General features: G+C 44.0%; 1 protein-coding gene across 2 annotated transcripts in view; it reads left to right on the forward strand.

The window, feature by feature from the left end:
- The first annotated feature begins 17,033 nt into the window (after window positions 1-17,033).
- Window positions 17,034-17,492, forward strand: part of LOC126475063 (arylsulfatase B-like) — a 75,468-nt gene continuing 75,009 nt past the window's right edge. The window contains exon 1 of one of the 2 annotated variants that reach the window (XM_050102623.1): window positions 17,034-17,098. Coding sequence is in view for 1 of the 2 variants with exons in the window: in XM_050102622.1 (XP_049958579.1) it covers window positions 17,255-17,291 (37 nt within the window). In the remaining variant the exon portion in view is untranslated. Of the gene's footprint in view, window positions 17,099-17,161; window positions 17,292-17,492 lie in introns of those variants that run through there. The other variant, XM_050102622.1, reaches the window with a different exon arrangement.

Consider the following 17,492-nt stretch of genomic DNA (forward strand, 5'->3'; position numbering starts at 1 on the left):
CAGTAAATGAAGCAGGGAAAAAGGAATACATACGTCTCAAAAATGAGATCGACAGGAAGTGCAAAATGGCTAAGCAGGCATGGCTAGAGGACAAATGTAAGGATGAAGAGGCTTACCTCACTAGGGGTAAGATAGATACAGCCTACAGGAAAATTTCAAGATACCTTTGCAGAAAATGGAGCCACTTGTATGAATATCAAGAGCTCAGATGGAAACCCAGTTCTAAGCAAAGATGGGAAAGCAGAAAGGTGGAAGGAGTATATAGAGGGTCTATACAAGGGCGATGTACTTGAGGACAATATTACGGAAATGGATGAGGAGATAGATGAAGATGGAATGGGAGATACGATACTGCGTGAAGAGTTTGACAGAGCACTGAAAGACCTGAGACGAAACAAGGCCAAGGGAGTAGACAACATTCCATTGGGACTACTGACGGCCTTGGGAGAGCCAGTCCTGACAAAACTCTACCATCTGGTGAGCGAGATGTACGAGACAGGCGAAATACCCTCAGACTTCAAGAAGAATATAATAATTACAATGCCAATGAAAGCAGGTGTTGACAGATGTGAAAATTACCGAACTATCAGTTTAATAAGTCACAGCTGCAAAATATTAACGCGAATTATTTACAGACGAATGGAAAAACTGGTAGAAGCCGACCTCGGGGAAGATCAGTTTGGATTCCGTAGAAATGTTGGAACACGTGAGGCAATACTGACCTTACGACTTATCTTAGACGAAAGATTAAGGAAAGGCAAACCTACGTTTCTAGCATTTGTAGACTTAGAGAAAGCTTTTTACAATGTTGACTGGAATACTCTCTTTCAAATTCTGAAGGTGGCAGGGGTAAAATACAGGGAGCGAAAGGCTATTTACAATTTGTACAGAAACCAGATGGCAGTTATAAGAGTCGAGGGGCATGAAAGGGAAGCAGTGGTTCGGAAGGGAGTGAGACAGGGTTGTAGCCTCTTCCCGATGGTATTGAATCTGTAAATTGAGCAAGCAGTAAAGGAAACAAAAGAAAAATTTGGAGTAGGTACTAAAATCCAGGGAGAAGAAATAAAAACTTTGAGGTTCGTCGATGACATTGTATTACTGTCAGAGACAGCAAAGGACTTGGAAGAGCAGTTGAACGGAATGGACAGTGTCTTGAAAGGAGGGTATAAGATGAACATCAACAAAAGCAAACCGAGGATAGTGGAATGTAGTCGAATTAATTCGGGTGATGCTGAGGGAATTAGATTGGGAAATGAGGCACTAAAAGTAGTAAAGGAGTTTTGCTATTTGGGGAGCAAAATAACTGATGATGTTGGAAGTAGAGAAGATATAAAATGTAGACTGGCAATGGCAAGGAAAGCGCTTCTGAAGAAGAGAAATTTGTTATCATCGAGTATAGATTTAAGCGTCAGGAAGTCGTTTCTGAAAGTATTTGTATGGAGTGTAGCCATGTATGGAAGTGAAACATGGACAATAAATAGTTTGGACAAGAAGAGAATAGAAGCTTTCGAGATGTGGTGCTACAGAAGAATGTTGAAGATTAGGTGGGTATATCACGTAACTAATGAGGAGGTATTGAATAGGATTGGGGAGAAGTTTGTGGCGTAACTTGATTGGAAGAAGGGATCGGTTGGTTGTTCTGAGGCATCAAGGGATCACCAATTTAGTATTGGAGGGCAGCGTGGATGGTAAAAATCGTAGAGGGAGACCAAGAGATGAATACACTAAGCAGATTCAGAAGGATGTAGGCAGCAGTAGGTACTGGGAGATGAAGGAGCTTGCACAGGATAGATTAGCATGGATAGCTGCATCAAACCAGTCTTAAGACTGAAGATTACAACAACAACAACACATTCTGAAGAAGGGCTCATTCTGAAGGAGGGCTCATTCTGAGGGAGGGCTCATTCTGATAATAGCTTCAAAGTTCTGCACAAATAAGTCAGCTGCTAACGGGGATAAGGCAGAACCCGTCGCTACATCGTCTGTCTGCTCGTAGTATTTTCCTTTATATCAGACGTATATCGAAGACAAACATAAGTCACACATATCCGTCGGGACATGGTCTTGTAGGTTGCGAACAGTTTCGGCCACTTGCACGTTTCTTCGTACTCTACGTCTCCAGCCAGACATGTCCGAGCTCGCTGAGCTATGTTTGTTTGGACATAATTCAAATGGGAAGGAAAACGCTGCGAGCCGACGGACGTTGCAGCCAAAGAGTCTGCGCTTCCCCTGTTAGCAGCCATGTCGGCTTGAAAGCAACTGCACTTTGTTCCGCACATCAAGATTCTGGATCAGGCAGATGGACGATAGTTGTCCATATGGCCTCACGGTGAAATTGAAATTTCACGAATATTTCACTATAATGCACTAGAAGATACAGTTCACTCTTGTGGTAGAAAAGAATGGCGCATTTCCATTCCCAGACGTGGAAGTATGTAGGATAACGGAGGGCACGCTAGGATATAATGTATACTGGAAGTCTATATATACCGTCATGTATTTGCACGCCCAATTCAACCATCAACCAGTGCATAAGAATTCTGTTATCCGTTCTTTGGATATCCGTGCGCAGTGCCTAAGCAATGCTCAAAACATAACACATGATGTCAAAAGGCTGCGCACATCGTTTGTGACCAATGGATACAGCCATAAAGAGATCCAAACATCAATGACAACAAACAACAGGAAGCAACATGGGCATGAAACTGACAAACTGCCGCCAGCACCGTGCCTACCGCATGTGAGAGACATCTTAGACAAGATTGGTAAACATCTTCGCCAGATTGATGTCCAGACTACCTTCCACAGCAGCCGCTATATCGAGGATGTGCAACCCTGCACGAAGGACAGCGTGGATGATTTCTATAGCGCAGGTTTGTACAAAGGAGAATGTCATTGTGGAGAGGTATACATCGGTAAAAATATTCAAATGTGTGTGAAATCTTATGGGACTTAACTGCTAAGGTCATCAGTCCCTAAGATTACACACTACTTAACCTTAATTATCCTAAGGACAAACACACACCCATGTGCGAGGGAGGACTCGAACCTCCGCCGGGACCAGCCGCACAGTCCATGACTGCAGCGTCCTAGTCCGCTCGGCTAATCCCGCGCGGCAAATGTTTCTGCACCTCGATGTGTATTCTGAAAGCAGCAGTGCATGATTTAACAGCTAGGTCAACAATGTTTATCATGTTAATATAATATGTAAAAATAATTGTAACGAAACAAGATGCTTAAAGCATTATTCTACGTAAAACAGGCAAGATAAAATCGGAAGTAAGCTGTTATAAGTTGCGTTGTTTGTAGAAGAATTGCAGCTTCGATGTGTAAATCATCATTTGACTCAATTACAGAACAGGTAAGTATTGCAATTACACATTCACATTTCAGCATGTTGGAACAGTAAACCTCCTCGTTACAGCCAATTGTACTAGTATGTACCCAGAAAGTTAGGCGATGACAAAAATGTGTTAAACCAGTTCACCAGAAGCGATATATAGCTCAGGGCAATACACAAAAACTGTTTTTTCTCCTGTAGAGAGAAGCTTTCATTTTGTTATTGACAATACCTCATGGTACTCTATAGGTTATATTTAATTCACAACACAATTCATATTAGGCAGATATTTATTTACAGCTTTACTGACTTGCCGTATCATTTTCGCGTCACCCGTAAAGTTAAATGTAACTCACCAACAAGGGCAACACACGTGCTTGCTTGGTGCTAATGAGACAGGTGTTTTATGTACTAGACTAAGAGGGCGGACAAGTGTTAGGAATTGTTGGTCGCATTCTCTGCTTGCTCCTGAGGGAAGCGTGAGACATCGCTGAACGCTTGAAATTCCAAGTCGCAAATCCCTGCATGGTTGATGTTAGATGCGGAGCAAGATGAAAAAAGGAGAGCTTACTCAAACTTCTTCGTCGTAAGGAGCGACGACACCACCACACGTAATACTAATTGAACTAATTTACTTAGGTATTCTGCACTAGACTAAGTACGCCACCTCTTATGTCGTACAATAATGCAAAACATTTAGGGCCAGTATCACCATCTCATTCACCGAGTAACTATTCCACAGTAATAAAGGAATTGTTAATGTCATCTGATCGCAATGATGATAATGTAATTCCTGCTGATGGTTTACCAGGAAAAGCGAAAAGCACCATATGATGAGATTTTCTATTTTCACTATGCCTGCGAGACAGAATCCAAAACAACAATAGGAGAGTAACCAAACCGAGATAAAGGCAGAGTCGGCACACATGCCCTCGAATTCTTGCAGTTTCATCTTGATTTAGTTTCTGATAATTTCACATTAATGGCTGCTGTAGGCTAACAGAACATTCGTATGATAATTATCGGACTGTAATTGTTAGCACACCCTACTTTTTACTTAAGTAAAACTATATTAGGCGTTAGAAATGAGTCGGAAACTGACGTTAACTTGACTTTTATTCCATCTCCTAGTGACTTAGTGAATGTTTACTGAACTGCTCTGGCAGTTGTGGTGCCTGTCTCGTGAATCTTTTAAAGTCTTTTGGCAGGTGGTAGTCAGTACCCAACGTAGATAACTGGTGGTCGTTTGATTTGTGTGAAGAGGACCAAACGGCAATGCCATCCTCCATCGGAACAGGTGAGGATGGAGAAGGATGTCGGGCACGTCCTTTCAAAGGAACTTTCCCGACAGTTGACTGAAGTGATTTGAGGAAACCAGGGAACACTTAAATCAGGGTGCCGGACTCGGGCTCGAACCGTCGTCCTCCAGAATGCGAGTCCAGTGTGCTAACCACTGCGCCACCTCGTTCGGTAAGACCTCTGCAAAAAAATCATTGTTGTAGGCGCTAACCCGCCTTAGCTGAATGTTCCCATACAGTAATTAGTAAGATAAAATAGAGCTCATTCTCTTGAAAAATTTAATGTCTCTACGCCCTTAGATAACAATCTGCAAGCGATAGGAAAGTACGAATAGGAAGAGACTGTTTGATGGTAGCCTCTTACAACATTTTTATTCGAGACTACAATAATAGTCTGGTGTAATATTATGCTTCAGTATTCTGAAATGTTTATTTTCCACTATATAAAAGAACAAGTGCTATGACACAGGAGGAGGAAATGAATTATAAGTGTATAAGAAATCTTATTTACTTGTACACTACTTTCAATCGCAGAAAAGTTTCTTAGTTCCATTGTGTGTGCTGTATAAATTTCAGTATTTTCTCATCTTATTTTGTGAGAAGAATTATTCTTGGGATCTAAATAGAGTGTACAATAATTACTTGCTCTATTAGACCAGTGACTGGAGTCTCACATTGGCAACCCACAGCCCATACAGAAATTGATGTGCGCACCTGGCATTAAGTGCAAAGATAATTTCTTCGCATATGAATCTAGGTGTCTGCCGCAATATTCCTTCATCAGTCAGCGTAAACAGACCACGGTGGCATTGTAAACTTAACTTGATACAAGTCGTGCGATAAGGTTACCGAGACCAGGATAAATACGAGAATATTGCAAACAGTAAAAATCAACATTTGAACTTCTTCCCGTATTAAAATACTTCACGATGAAATTTAGTGCCACTTTCATTGTTTCATTTCTTTTAACTCTGAATGTTATTCAATATACTAACCCACTTTCTTTTATATATCATTAAGTACCTGCGATGCTTTTAGTTTTTCATTTAATATTTTTGAGTTTGTAATGGTACTTGAATTACGTAACCATTACGGCACCTCACCTGAACCTATCGATACCAGTAATATTCTACTGTGTTTCTGCAAAGTAGTTGACATATTTCTGAGACAACATTCAGATTTGATTTCATTAATGTAGAGACACTTTGATGCATCGATATGTTTATATTGGAATGATATTATTCGTATGTGTATTATTTTTTTTGTCACTATGATCTTTGACGTACTTGTAACTCTGATTTTTGGGCGCGTAAGCGATTATTAGTTCGTTAGAGTCGGACCTTGAGAAAGTCAAGTCTTGGACGTGATGTTGGAAAGACGCATAACGTAGTCAGCTTATAAAATGTGAACTTTAACAGTGAGTTTTCAAGTATGTTTGGTATTGTGAAGTGATGTTTGTGGGTTACGTGATATTGCAGCAAAACGAATAAGAAAGAAGTTTAACTTAAATTCGGAGTGCTGATTATTTTTTTACATCACCATTGTGCTAACTTTGAAAGGTTTAATCTTCAAGAGTGGTTTGTCAAGCGCATCTACAAAACTTTTCAATATATAGCAGAATAAAACCTAGGCCTCTTTGCATCCGAGCTTGGAATCATCACCACCTAGATTTTCGACGATTAAGCCATGATTTTACGAGTCCAGCGTGGGAAACACGAAAAGATGAGTGCTTAGTTTATTCATTATTAAATGAAATGACTTTATTAACTGTGCTCTAATGACACCTGCCACATAATAACTTAGTTGTTGCCCGAAAATGCAGTATTTAGCAGCGTGAGCAACACCACATTCATTATTAAATTTTGACCTTTGTTGTGGTAGGGTTGTTAGAAGTTCCTCTGTTTAGTAATAAATTGTCTTCTCTGTAAACGGTGCGGTTACATCAAAACATATCTGTTCAGTGCTGGAGCCATTTATTCTATGCCAGCCAAGCTCGTTATAATCGACATGGCTGGCCCATGGGTTGGCTACTGCCCTTAACTGATATGGTAGTAGAGGAGAGAAAATCTAACTCTTGTTAGCACCAGCGCTGTGCCACTGTGTTCAGCATGTGACAAGTCTTTGGTCATTGGAGTGGCCATGCGTGAGACGACGGCTGAATTTCTTTGGTTATCAGTGTGACTGCCATAGGAAGTGTTGGTGTCAACATTGTTCCATATCGACAGACGATGGGCGGCTACTGTCGCCATTGGGAAAGGCAGCTGCACTTCGGCAGAGAGAGGTCGAACTGGCCAGCGAAAGTAGAAGCAGCCAGAAAATTTGAGATCGGCTGAGGGTGTCTGGAGACAAAACTGAAAGGATGGGGAGCAGCAGGGTAGCTGGCCTGAGGGCTCGTTGCTGGTTTATGCTTTTTCATGCATTTGTTCTGAATTATTTTAATGCTTATATTGTTTAAAAAACTGGGTTCTATTTGGTTGAGAGTCTATGCCTGTACAGCCCCCAGCAACCTTCACTCCCGTCGTATTCCTGCGCCAGAACTGGTAGCAAAGTGTCGTTCTTAGCTGTGTTTGCACACTGCTAGTACCAGTATTAAGGTAGTGGTACTTTGGCTATTTGCCCTTTTTTGTAGTGTTTTAGATGTGGTCCAAGATGTGCTGGCGAAGAAAGGGTGAGCTGGCATACGAAGTGGCCAGTCATGGGCAGGCCTTACTGGTAGTGCCTCTGACTTAACCGAATTGATTGGAAAACCTCCATGATAAACATCGTGGGAGCAGCAAGACGTGAATAAAGAGTTTTCCGCCATACTGTCGGCATTGACTGAGACAAATATTTCTCAAGATTTTCGATGGTGAGGCTCAATCTCTTGCCCAATTACGAATGTTGTAGGGTAAGCTGACTCACTCTATGTACCAGTTGAGTGTGAAAGTACTGACTAAGGAGTGGATATCAATGGGATGGAAGAAGTATACGGTATAATTGTGCAGCTAGATTTATTATTAAGTGATTCTGAGTCAACTAGTTACTTACAAGGTAGTAGGATGAAGCCAGACACGGTGCAGGAAGAGGATTGTAGTTAAAAGAGGGAATTAAGAGTCTCAAGTTTTGAGACTGGGCTATGGAGCAAACAGTTTATCAGGTTACCTCATCTTCTATTAGAAATGATGAAAGAAGGAGAACTTTCTAGATTCGATTCTGGAAACGGTACTGTTTTTGTACTACCTGGTATCATTTAATGAACAGGAGGAGGTGTTTGCAATAGAAGACACCGATATTAGTAGCTATGTGTTTTGTTAGTACGTGGTGTGAGATATTTGTTGGGTGACTACCCTAGGCGACAAGACCTAGGACAACATGGCACTTAAGCGCACCGCGTCGTTTGTATCGTCTGTTCCTCTGTACAAGTCATTGGTATTTCGTCTTGTCCTGTTTGTGTATTGTAAAGTGTAGTGCCAACTTCGGAGTTTTACAGTGTTATCGCACTTTCTTGAGCTGTGGGAAGTTTCGTGGGGGACTTTTGTGCCGTGTATTAGTAATATCATACCATACTTGAATTCCAGCCTTCTTAGCAGCTACCGAGCGAGGTGGCGCAGTGGACTCGCATTCGGGAGGACGACGGTTCAATCCCGCGTCCGGCCATCCTGATTTAGGTTTTCCGTGATTTCCCTAAATCATTCCAGGCAAATGCCGGGATGGTTCCTCTGAAAGGGCACGGCCGACTTCCTTCCCCATCCTTCCCAAATCCGATGAGACCGATGACCACGCTGTCTGGTCTCCTTCCCCAAAACAACCAACCAACCATCTTAGCAGCTTTTCCAGCAGCCTCTCCAGTGAGTGCATAAACGTACCAGTCGTCAAGCGCAACACTGTGGTAAGGTGATAACCGCTGTGCTGTCTGAGCATGTTACAGTCTGACGCCCGGAACTGCAGTGGCACAATCAACTTCAATCAGGGCCGTGCCACCGCAGGTAGAAGCGGACAAGACTTCGGTGCTACTGCCATCCGTGGCGTATCGGCCGGCTTGTTTTAGCGGATGCCTGCTCAGGAGATAGTTGCTGTCGGCAAGCGAGGGGTCACTCGTCGAGAAAGTCGGACATAGCGAACGCAAGCGGCAGTTTCTCTTGGTGTCAGCGGTGGGCTACTGTGGTAGCATCTGACAAGGCTTCAGTGCATCTCTGGGGCTATACCTGGCGCGATGGTTGAGAAAGTTTGGGTGTGTATTTGTATGGCCCAGGAAATTGGGTATAGGGGGAGGACAGGCTGCTGCTGTCGCCATCGGAGGAGCTACCTGCGATGGGACAGTGTGGGCTGAGAATGCGAAATCAGCCAGGGAGTGGAAGCTCGAGAGCGGAGATGGAGCTGGAAGTATGGCTGCTGTCAACACAAGGCCTTGTTCTGCTTCGAACAGCAGGTAGTGCTTGGCTTCGTAAGTCCAAGGGACACAGCGAAGCGAGGAGCGAGGTTTCCTTTGCAGCAAATGGAAGGCAGTGTGTAGTGGAGACTTGAGCTACAGAAGTTGATGTGTTGGCGACTACAATGTTACGAGGTAGCAAGACATATGCAGATATGGTGCTGTAAGGCGGTAGTAATCAGTCAATACTAGGTGGTAATAAGCATCAACGGCATGGAGAAAAATGTGAAGGTGTTGAATTCAAGTAAGTCGCCAGGTCCGGATTGAATCCCAGTTACAAAGAGCACTCCACGTCATCCTCCCCTTACTTAGCTTACATTTATCGTGAATCTCTCACCCAGCACAAAGCCCCAAGCGACTGGAAAACAGCACGGGTGACTCTTGTATGTAAAACAGATAAATGAACGGAACCGCAAAACTGCAGGCCAACATCCTTACCAACGGTTTGCTGCAGAATTCTTGGACGTATTCTCAGTTCGAATATAACAAAATACCTAGGGACCGTCCGTGAATCAGCACGGTTTTAGAAAGCATAGGTCGTGCGAAACACAACTTGTCTTCCCTTCAGCTATTATATACACTAAGGTGAAAAAAGTCATAGGATTACGATATGCACATACACGAATGTCGGTAGTATCACGTATACAAGGATAAAAGGACAACGCGTGGCCGATCTATCATTTGTAGCCTGGTGATTCGTGTGAAAAGGTTTCCGACGTGATTCTGGTCGCACCGATATGAATTAACAAACTTTGAAAGCGGAATGGTATTTGGAGATAGACGAATAAAATTTATACTTCGGAAATAGTTTGGGAACTCAATATTCCGAGATATTCAGTGTCAAGAGTATGCCGAGAATAATAAATTTCAAGCATTACCTCTCACCACGGACAACGCAGTGGCCGACGGCCTTCACTTAACGAGCGAGAGCAGCAGTGTAGAGTTGCCAGTGCTTACAGACAAGCAACACTGCGTGAAATAAATGCTGAAATGAATGTGGGACGTATCCGTTAGGACAACGCAGCGAGATTTGGAAATTTGGCGCTGCCTATGGCAACAGACGACCCAAGCGAGTGCCTTTTCTATCAGAACGACATCGCCTGCAGCGCCCCTCCTGGATTCGTGACCAAATCGTAGGATCCAGAGACAACTCGAAAACCGTGGCCTTGTCAGACCAGTCCAAATTTCAGTTCGTAAGAGTCCACCTGTGGCACCTACTCCACGAAGCCACGGACCAAAGTTGTGAACAAGGTACTGTACAAGCCGTTGGTGGCTTCATAATTACGTGGACTGTGTTTGCGTGGAATGGACTGAGCCCTCTGGTCCAACTGCTACTTGGTGACTACTTGTAGCCATTCATAGACTTCATATTCCCAGACATCGGTGGAATTTTTATGGCTGACAGTGCGCTCTGTCACCGGACCACAACTGTTCGAAGTTGGCTCGAAGACAGTTCTGGACAATTCAATGGAATGATTTGCCGTCTACCTCGCCAGATTTATGGGACATAATCCTGAGATGAGTGCGTGTACAAAATCTTGCACCAAAAACACTTCACTAATTATGGACACCTACGGAGGCAACATGGCTCAATATTTCTGCATGGGACTTCGATCGACTTTTTTGAGTCCATGACACGTCCAGTTGACGCACTGCATCGGGCAAAAGGAGGTCCGACACAATATTAGGAGTGATTTCATGACATCAGTCACTACAGTGCACTGCGACATATGGTTCAAGGACAGCACGTAGATTCCATATTTCTAAATCTCCGAAAAGCATTTGACACAGTGCCCCGTTGCAGACTGTACGTATTTCAGTAACTTGAACACCTATTAAGTACATTGCTCTCGATGGCGAGTATTCATCAGAGACAATGATACCGTCAGGAGTGCTCTAGGGAAGTGTGACAGGACCGCAATTATTTTCTTTGTACGCATATGATCTGTCGGCAGAATGGGCAGCAATCGTCGGCTGTTTCCTGACAATGCTATGGTGCACGGTAATGTATTGTCGTTGAGTGATTGTATAAGGATACAGGATGTCTTATACACAATTTCTACACTGTTGTCCTAAATTAAAGCAACAAATCGCTAATTTCCATATCCTATGTGTAACAGTCAACAGATGTCCGTTCGATCTTGTTCTTCACGGAAGATGGCATTCCAGTCAACGGAAAACCAAGCCAACGTTGACGTTGGGGCACTCATCAAACGCGGTACTATTTGTCAGGTACACTAGCTGTGTACACATTCACAGACGGCGCAGTATGGCACAGGAAGACACCTACCAGACTCTCTGCAGTTGAGAGCCCTTGGAAGAATAGGAGCAGGACAGTCACAAACTGATATGGCTCGATCCTTTAATGTGAATCGTTCTGTTGTTTCTCGGATGTGGCGATAGTTTGTGGAGACCGAAGCTGTATCACAAAGATCATGGCAGGGCCGACCACTCCGACATCAGAAACACACGACCCTTATTTCCCTGTAAGGAGACGACGTTGCCGCGTTGGTACAGCACGCCCACCAGCATCTGACCCCGCAGCATCCACTGGACATGTAGTATCGAGGCAAACTGTGTACAGAAGGCTCCGGCACAATGGCCTTTATTGACTGAGACTTGCTGTGTGTGAACCTCTGATGCGTCTTCACGGAACGGAACGTCTAAACCGAACTCGTCAACATGCCACTTGGACTATCGAACAGTGGGCCAATGTTCTTTTCAGAGATGAGTCCCGATTTGGTCTGGAGAGTGATTCTCGACGGATTCGAATGTGGAGGGAACTTGGAATACGGGTCCCAAACATTGTGGGAAGAGACCGATATCGAGGAGAATCCCTAGTTGTGTCGGAAGGGATTATGCTGACTACACGAACAGCTCTTCATGAAATTGTATGCGTGAATCGGCAAAGTTTGTCAGGTATAGTGACGAAATCTTGTGACCTGATGCATTTTTGTTGCGAGGCGCAGTGGGCCCAGACTTCCTATTGATGGACAACAATGTTCACGAAGGTGATTGATGTTTTCTTGGAAGAGGAAAATATTGCACTCATGGCGTGGCCTGCTCGCTGTTCCGACGAATCCCATTGCGCATGCCTGGGATGCACCGCGGAGACTTGTTGCACCACGTCAGCATCCACTAACAACGCCCCAAGGGTTGCGAGCAGCTCTGCAGGAAGAATGGGCGTTATTGCCACACCATGAGACGATATCATCACTTACTGCATGCCCCGTCGTTTTCAGGCCTGTATTACTGCCAGAGGTGGCCACACACTGAACTGAGCGCATTAATCTGTTGTCGGAATGTTTGTGTAAATCCGTTAAGTTGGAAAAAAACGAAGAACATTTTTGTCTACCGTTATGCATGTTTAAGTTGTTTATTTTCTGTTTTTACAGTACTATCACGGTTTGTGCTCTTCTGTGGCAAACTAATTGCAACCTTGAAAATTTTCCGTTTGTTGCTTCAATTTTGGACATCATTATAGTTGGTGTGATGAATGATGGCTAGCTCTATGTTTAGGAAAATGTAAGTTTCTGAAGCTGAGTAGGAAAAAGGCACCATTAACATAGTGACACTACTTAAATATCTGGGAGTAACGTTGCGAAGCGGTATGAAATGGAACGAGTATACGAGGAGTGTGACAGTGAAGGCGGATAGTAGTTTCGGTTTATTTGAAGGCTTTTGAGAAAGTGTGGTTCATCCTAAAGAGATCACCTATTTTTGAATACTACTCGAGTGTTTGGGATTTGCAACAGGCCACACTAACCGAAGACATCGAAGTAATTCAGAGGTGGCATGTTCCATACTGTTGATGTTCGGAGAACATGCTAGCCACTCTATTCGAGCGATGTCGTTATCCTGAATAAAGTCATGCACAATATGTGCACAATGGGCGAGCGAATATTCGTCCATGAAGACAAATGCCTCGAAAATATGCTGCCGATATGTTTGCGTTATCGGGCGGAGAATGATATTCACGCATCCTACAGCCGTTACAGCGCCTTCCACGACCACCAGTGGCTTACGTCGGCCCCACATAATGCCACCCCAAAACAACAGGGAACCTCCACTTTGCTGCACTCGCTGGACGGTGTGTATAAGGTGTTCAGCCTGACCGGGTTGCCTCCAAACACGTCTCTGACGATTGCCTAGTTCGAGGCATATGCGACACTCATGTGTGAAGAGAACGTGGCGCCGTTTCTGAGAGGTCCATTCGGCATGTTGTTGGGCCCATCTATACCGCGCTGCATGGTGTCGTCTCTGCAAAGATGGACCTCGCCATGGATTTCGGGAGTGAAGTTGCGTATCATTCAGCCTACTGCGCACAGTTTGAGTCTTAACCGACGTCCTGTGGCTGCACGAAAAGCATTATTCAACATGGTGGTGTTGCTGTCAGGGTTCCTCAGAGCCATAATCCGTAGGTAGCAGTCATCCACTGCAGTAGTAGCCCTTGGGAGGCCTGAGCGAGGCATGTCATCGACAGTATCTGTCTCTCTGTATGTCCTCCATGTCCAAACGACATCGCTTTGGTTCACTCCTAGATGCCTGAACACTTGCCTTGTTGAGAGACCTTCCTGACACAAAGCAACAATGCGGACGCGATCGAACAGCGGTATCGACCGTCTAGCCATGGTTGAACTACAGACAACACGAACCGTGTACCTCCTTACTGGTGGAATGACTGGAACTGATCGGCTGTCGGACCCCTCTGTCTATTAGGCGCTGCTCATGCATGGTTGTTTACATCCTCGGGCGGGTTTAGTGACATATTTGTTATCAAGTGAAGTCCTGTGTAATCTCATATATTCTTCATAACTTTTCCATTCTGGACCATCAACAATTGTTGACCTATCACATTTATTACTCTCCTTTAGTTTTTGTTGATTACGAAGCTGTTGCTGCACTTCATCCTTTTCCATTTAAACTGAAACCTTATTTCGATTTACGTTCATGAAAGCATGGAAAGATCCTCAAAAGTCCTGCAGGTATTCTACCATTAACATTACTAACATCTTCCATAATTAATTGTGAGAGGATCTCTCTGGTACGGTATGATGTTTTAGTACAATTTTTCTTCGTTCAGTACCTCTAAATGATCAGATAACTTCGGACACCATCCACCATCGAAACCGGTCTTGTAATTGCTTTCTTTATGAGTGCTCTGTTATTAACGCAAACAAGTATTTTCAGAAACAATGAAAATCGATCCTAATCAGATTTGGGAAAACCTCCTCGTTTCAACAGACACTTTAATTCACTCATCATTAGTAACGTCAGCTCATGATCACGTGAAGAATCAGTGGAATTACGCAACTGCCGTTTTTCAGTGTGATGTACAATAGTAATGACTGCGTCAGTTTCTCCGTTGTTTAAGAGCAGCTGGGGCGACCTTCAGTCTCACACAGAACGTGTCGAATGAAGGACAAATTCTCTTTAAATGCAATGGGACTTTAGATTTTGTAATATTTCTGATGTTCAGAAATGTTCTTCTACGCGTTCACGTTCGAACTAATCCATATTAATTCACATTCGTATCATTCAGCTTCTGAGACATTTACTGCAAACTGACAGGGATGTGGTAATACTATTTTATCAGGCAGATTATAGTGGTTGTCAGTGAAAGAGGTATGTAAACCATGTGGCGTTTGGTAGTTGCAGAGTGTTTAAAATTGGTGCTTCTCCATAGTTTCTGCATGTAATCATCATGTATGAAATCGCTGCTGTCCTGTTTTAAAATACGGGCTTCCAATAAAACTTACAGCAGTAACACAGGAGGATAATGGGACATCGATATGATTGTAGAGAAACAGATGCAACTTCTAAGTATTGCTCTGTGATTTATTTTTGTTGGTAGCCCTAATTATAACTGGACAGCTAAGCTTTTTACTGTTTTTATATACAGGGTGTTAAAAAAGGTACGGTCAAATTTCAAGAAAAATTTCTCACACACAAATAAAGAAAATATATTATGTGGACATGTGTCTGGAAACGCTTATTATCTATGTTAGAGCTCATTTTATTACTTCTCTTCAAATCACATTAATCATGGAATGGAAACACACAGCAACAGAACGTACCAGCGTGACTTCAAACACTTTGTTACAGGAAATATTCAAAATGTCCTCCGTTAGCGAGGATACATGTATCCACCCTCCGTCGCATGGAATCCCTGATACGCTGATGCAGCCCTGGAGAATGGCGTATTGTATCAGAGCTGTCCACAATACGAGCACGAAGAGTCTCTACATTTGGTACCGGGGTTGCGTAGACAAGAGCTTTCAAATACCCCCATAATTGAAAGTCAAGAGGGTTGAGGTCAGGAGAGCGTGGAGGCCATGGAATTGGTCCGCCTCTACCAATCCATCGGTCACCGAATCTGTTGTTAAGAAGCGTACGAACACTTCGACTGAAATGTGCAGGAGCTCCATCGTGCATGAACCACATGTTGTGTCGTAAAGGCACATGTTCTATCCCGTATGAAATCATGATAACGAGCTCTATTGAGCGTAGGTGGAAGTTCAAATGGTTCAAATGGCTCTGAGCACTATGAGACTCAACTTCTGAGGTCATTAGTCCCCTACAACTTAGAACTACTTAAACCTAACTAACCTAAAGACATCACACACATCCATGTCCGAGGCAGGATTCGAACCTGCGACCGTAGCGGTCGCGCGGTTCCAGACTGTAGCGCCTAGAACCGCTCGGCCACCCCGGCCGGCGTAGGTGGAAGAACATGCCCAATCAAGACATCACCAACAATGCCTGCCCAAACGTTCACAGAAAATCTGTGTTGATGACGTGATTGCACAACTGCTTGCGGATTCTCGTCAGCCCACACTTGGTGATTGTGAAAATTTACAATTTGATCACGTTGGAATGAAGCCTCATCCGTAAAGAGATTTGCACTGAAATGAGCATTGACACATTGTTGGATGAACCATTCGCACAAGTGTACCCGTGGAGGCCAATCAGCTGCTGATAGTGCCTGCACACGCTGTACATGGTACGGAAACAACTGGTTCTCCCGTAGCACTCTCCATACAGTGACGTGGTCAACGTTACCTTGTACAGCAGCAACTTCTCTGACGCTGGCTTTACGGTTATCGTCAACTGCACGAAGAATTGCCTCGTCCATAGCAGGTGTCCTCGTCGTTCTAGGTCTTCCCCAGTCGCGAGTCATAGGCTGGAATGTTCCGTGCTCCCTAAGACGCCGATCAATTGCTTCGAACGTCTTCCAGTCGGGACACTTTCGTTCTGGAATTCTGTCTCGACACATACAGCGCCACGGCTACTGCCCCATACTAATCCATACATCAAATGGGCATCTTCCATTTCCGCATTTGTAAACATTGCACTGACTGCAAAACCACGTTCGTGATGAACAGTAACCTGTTGATGCGAGGTACAGATGTGCTTGATGCTAGTACTGTAGAGCAATGAGTCGCATGTCAACACAAGCACCGAAGTCAACATTACCTTCTTTCAATGGGGCCAACTGGCGGTGAATCGAGGAAGTACAGTACATACTGATGAAACTAAAATGAGCTCTAACATGGAAATTAAGCGCTTCCGGGCACATGTCCCCATGACATCTTTTCTTTATTTGTGTGTGAGGAATGTTTAATGAAAGTTTGGCCGTACCTTTTTGTAACACCCTGTAGATGTGCTTTGAATTCAACAGTACGGAATAAGCGCTAAACACATGTTCTAGAGTAATACGTACTTTTGTTTTTGTCACTGTTCGTCACACTTGCAAGGAAACTACTTCCACTACATCCTTTTTAACTTTCTGACTGTGCACGTTTTACATTGAACACCTTTTGCAAATTAGCACAGAAGACCAGCCTGTGACCACACGTAAGAAGCATGTCATTTGCGATATCTAGTTCCGTTGCTGTCTTGATAAAACCCGTATCTCAAGTGAAACCAGTTTTCTACATCGTTGTACCTTGACTCAGAGATAACCAAACGCTCGCTGTGCCCTGCTCACAACCAGACGGCAGCACAGGCCTGGTCGAACCCACAGGAAACGCGCAGTGGCCGTTGTGAACTGTAAGTAGTCAGTAATGGCGACATTGAGTTTTTCCCCTTCGAGCACCGAGCGGGAAGGTTCTTGTTTATTTCACTTGTCGCAGCGCCGCTTGTGTGCAGCTTTTCTCGTTACCGCCTTGTGTTCATCTACTTGCAGTGGCAGTCGGCCGCTCCGCTATGGCTACCATGGTATCCACGTGTATTCTACGAAAAGGTACTGTGAGCTTTACTTACAATAAAAGAACGCGACGCGTGCAGCCCGGGTCTCTAGAAATGCACGATTAACTTGTCTATACAATTCATGTGAACCCTGACCAGGTCCACATCGCTTATTTTGACGCAGACGAGTTCTTGTTTTACGTAAGATTTACAGATCCCCTTCACGTTGAAAGATTACTTTCACGACGTGGTTCTC

Source organism: Schistocerca serialis, chromosome 4 (assembly GCF_023864345.2).
Source record: "Schistocerca serialis cubense isolate TAMUIC-IGC-003099 chromosome 4, iqSchSeri2.2, whole genome shotgun sequence".
In the NCBI taxonomy this organism is placed as follows: Eukaryota; Metazoa; Arthropoda; class Insecta; order Orthoptera; family Acrididae; genus Schistocerca; species Schistocerca serialis.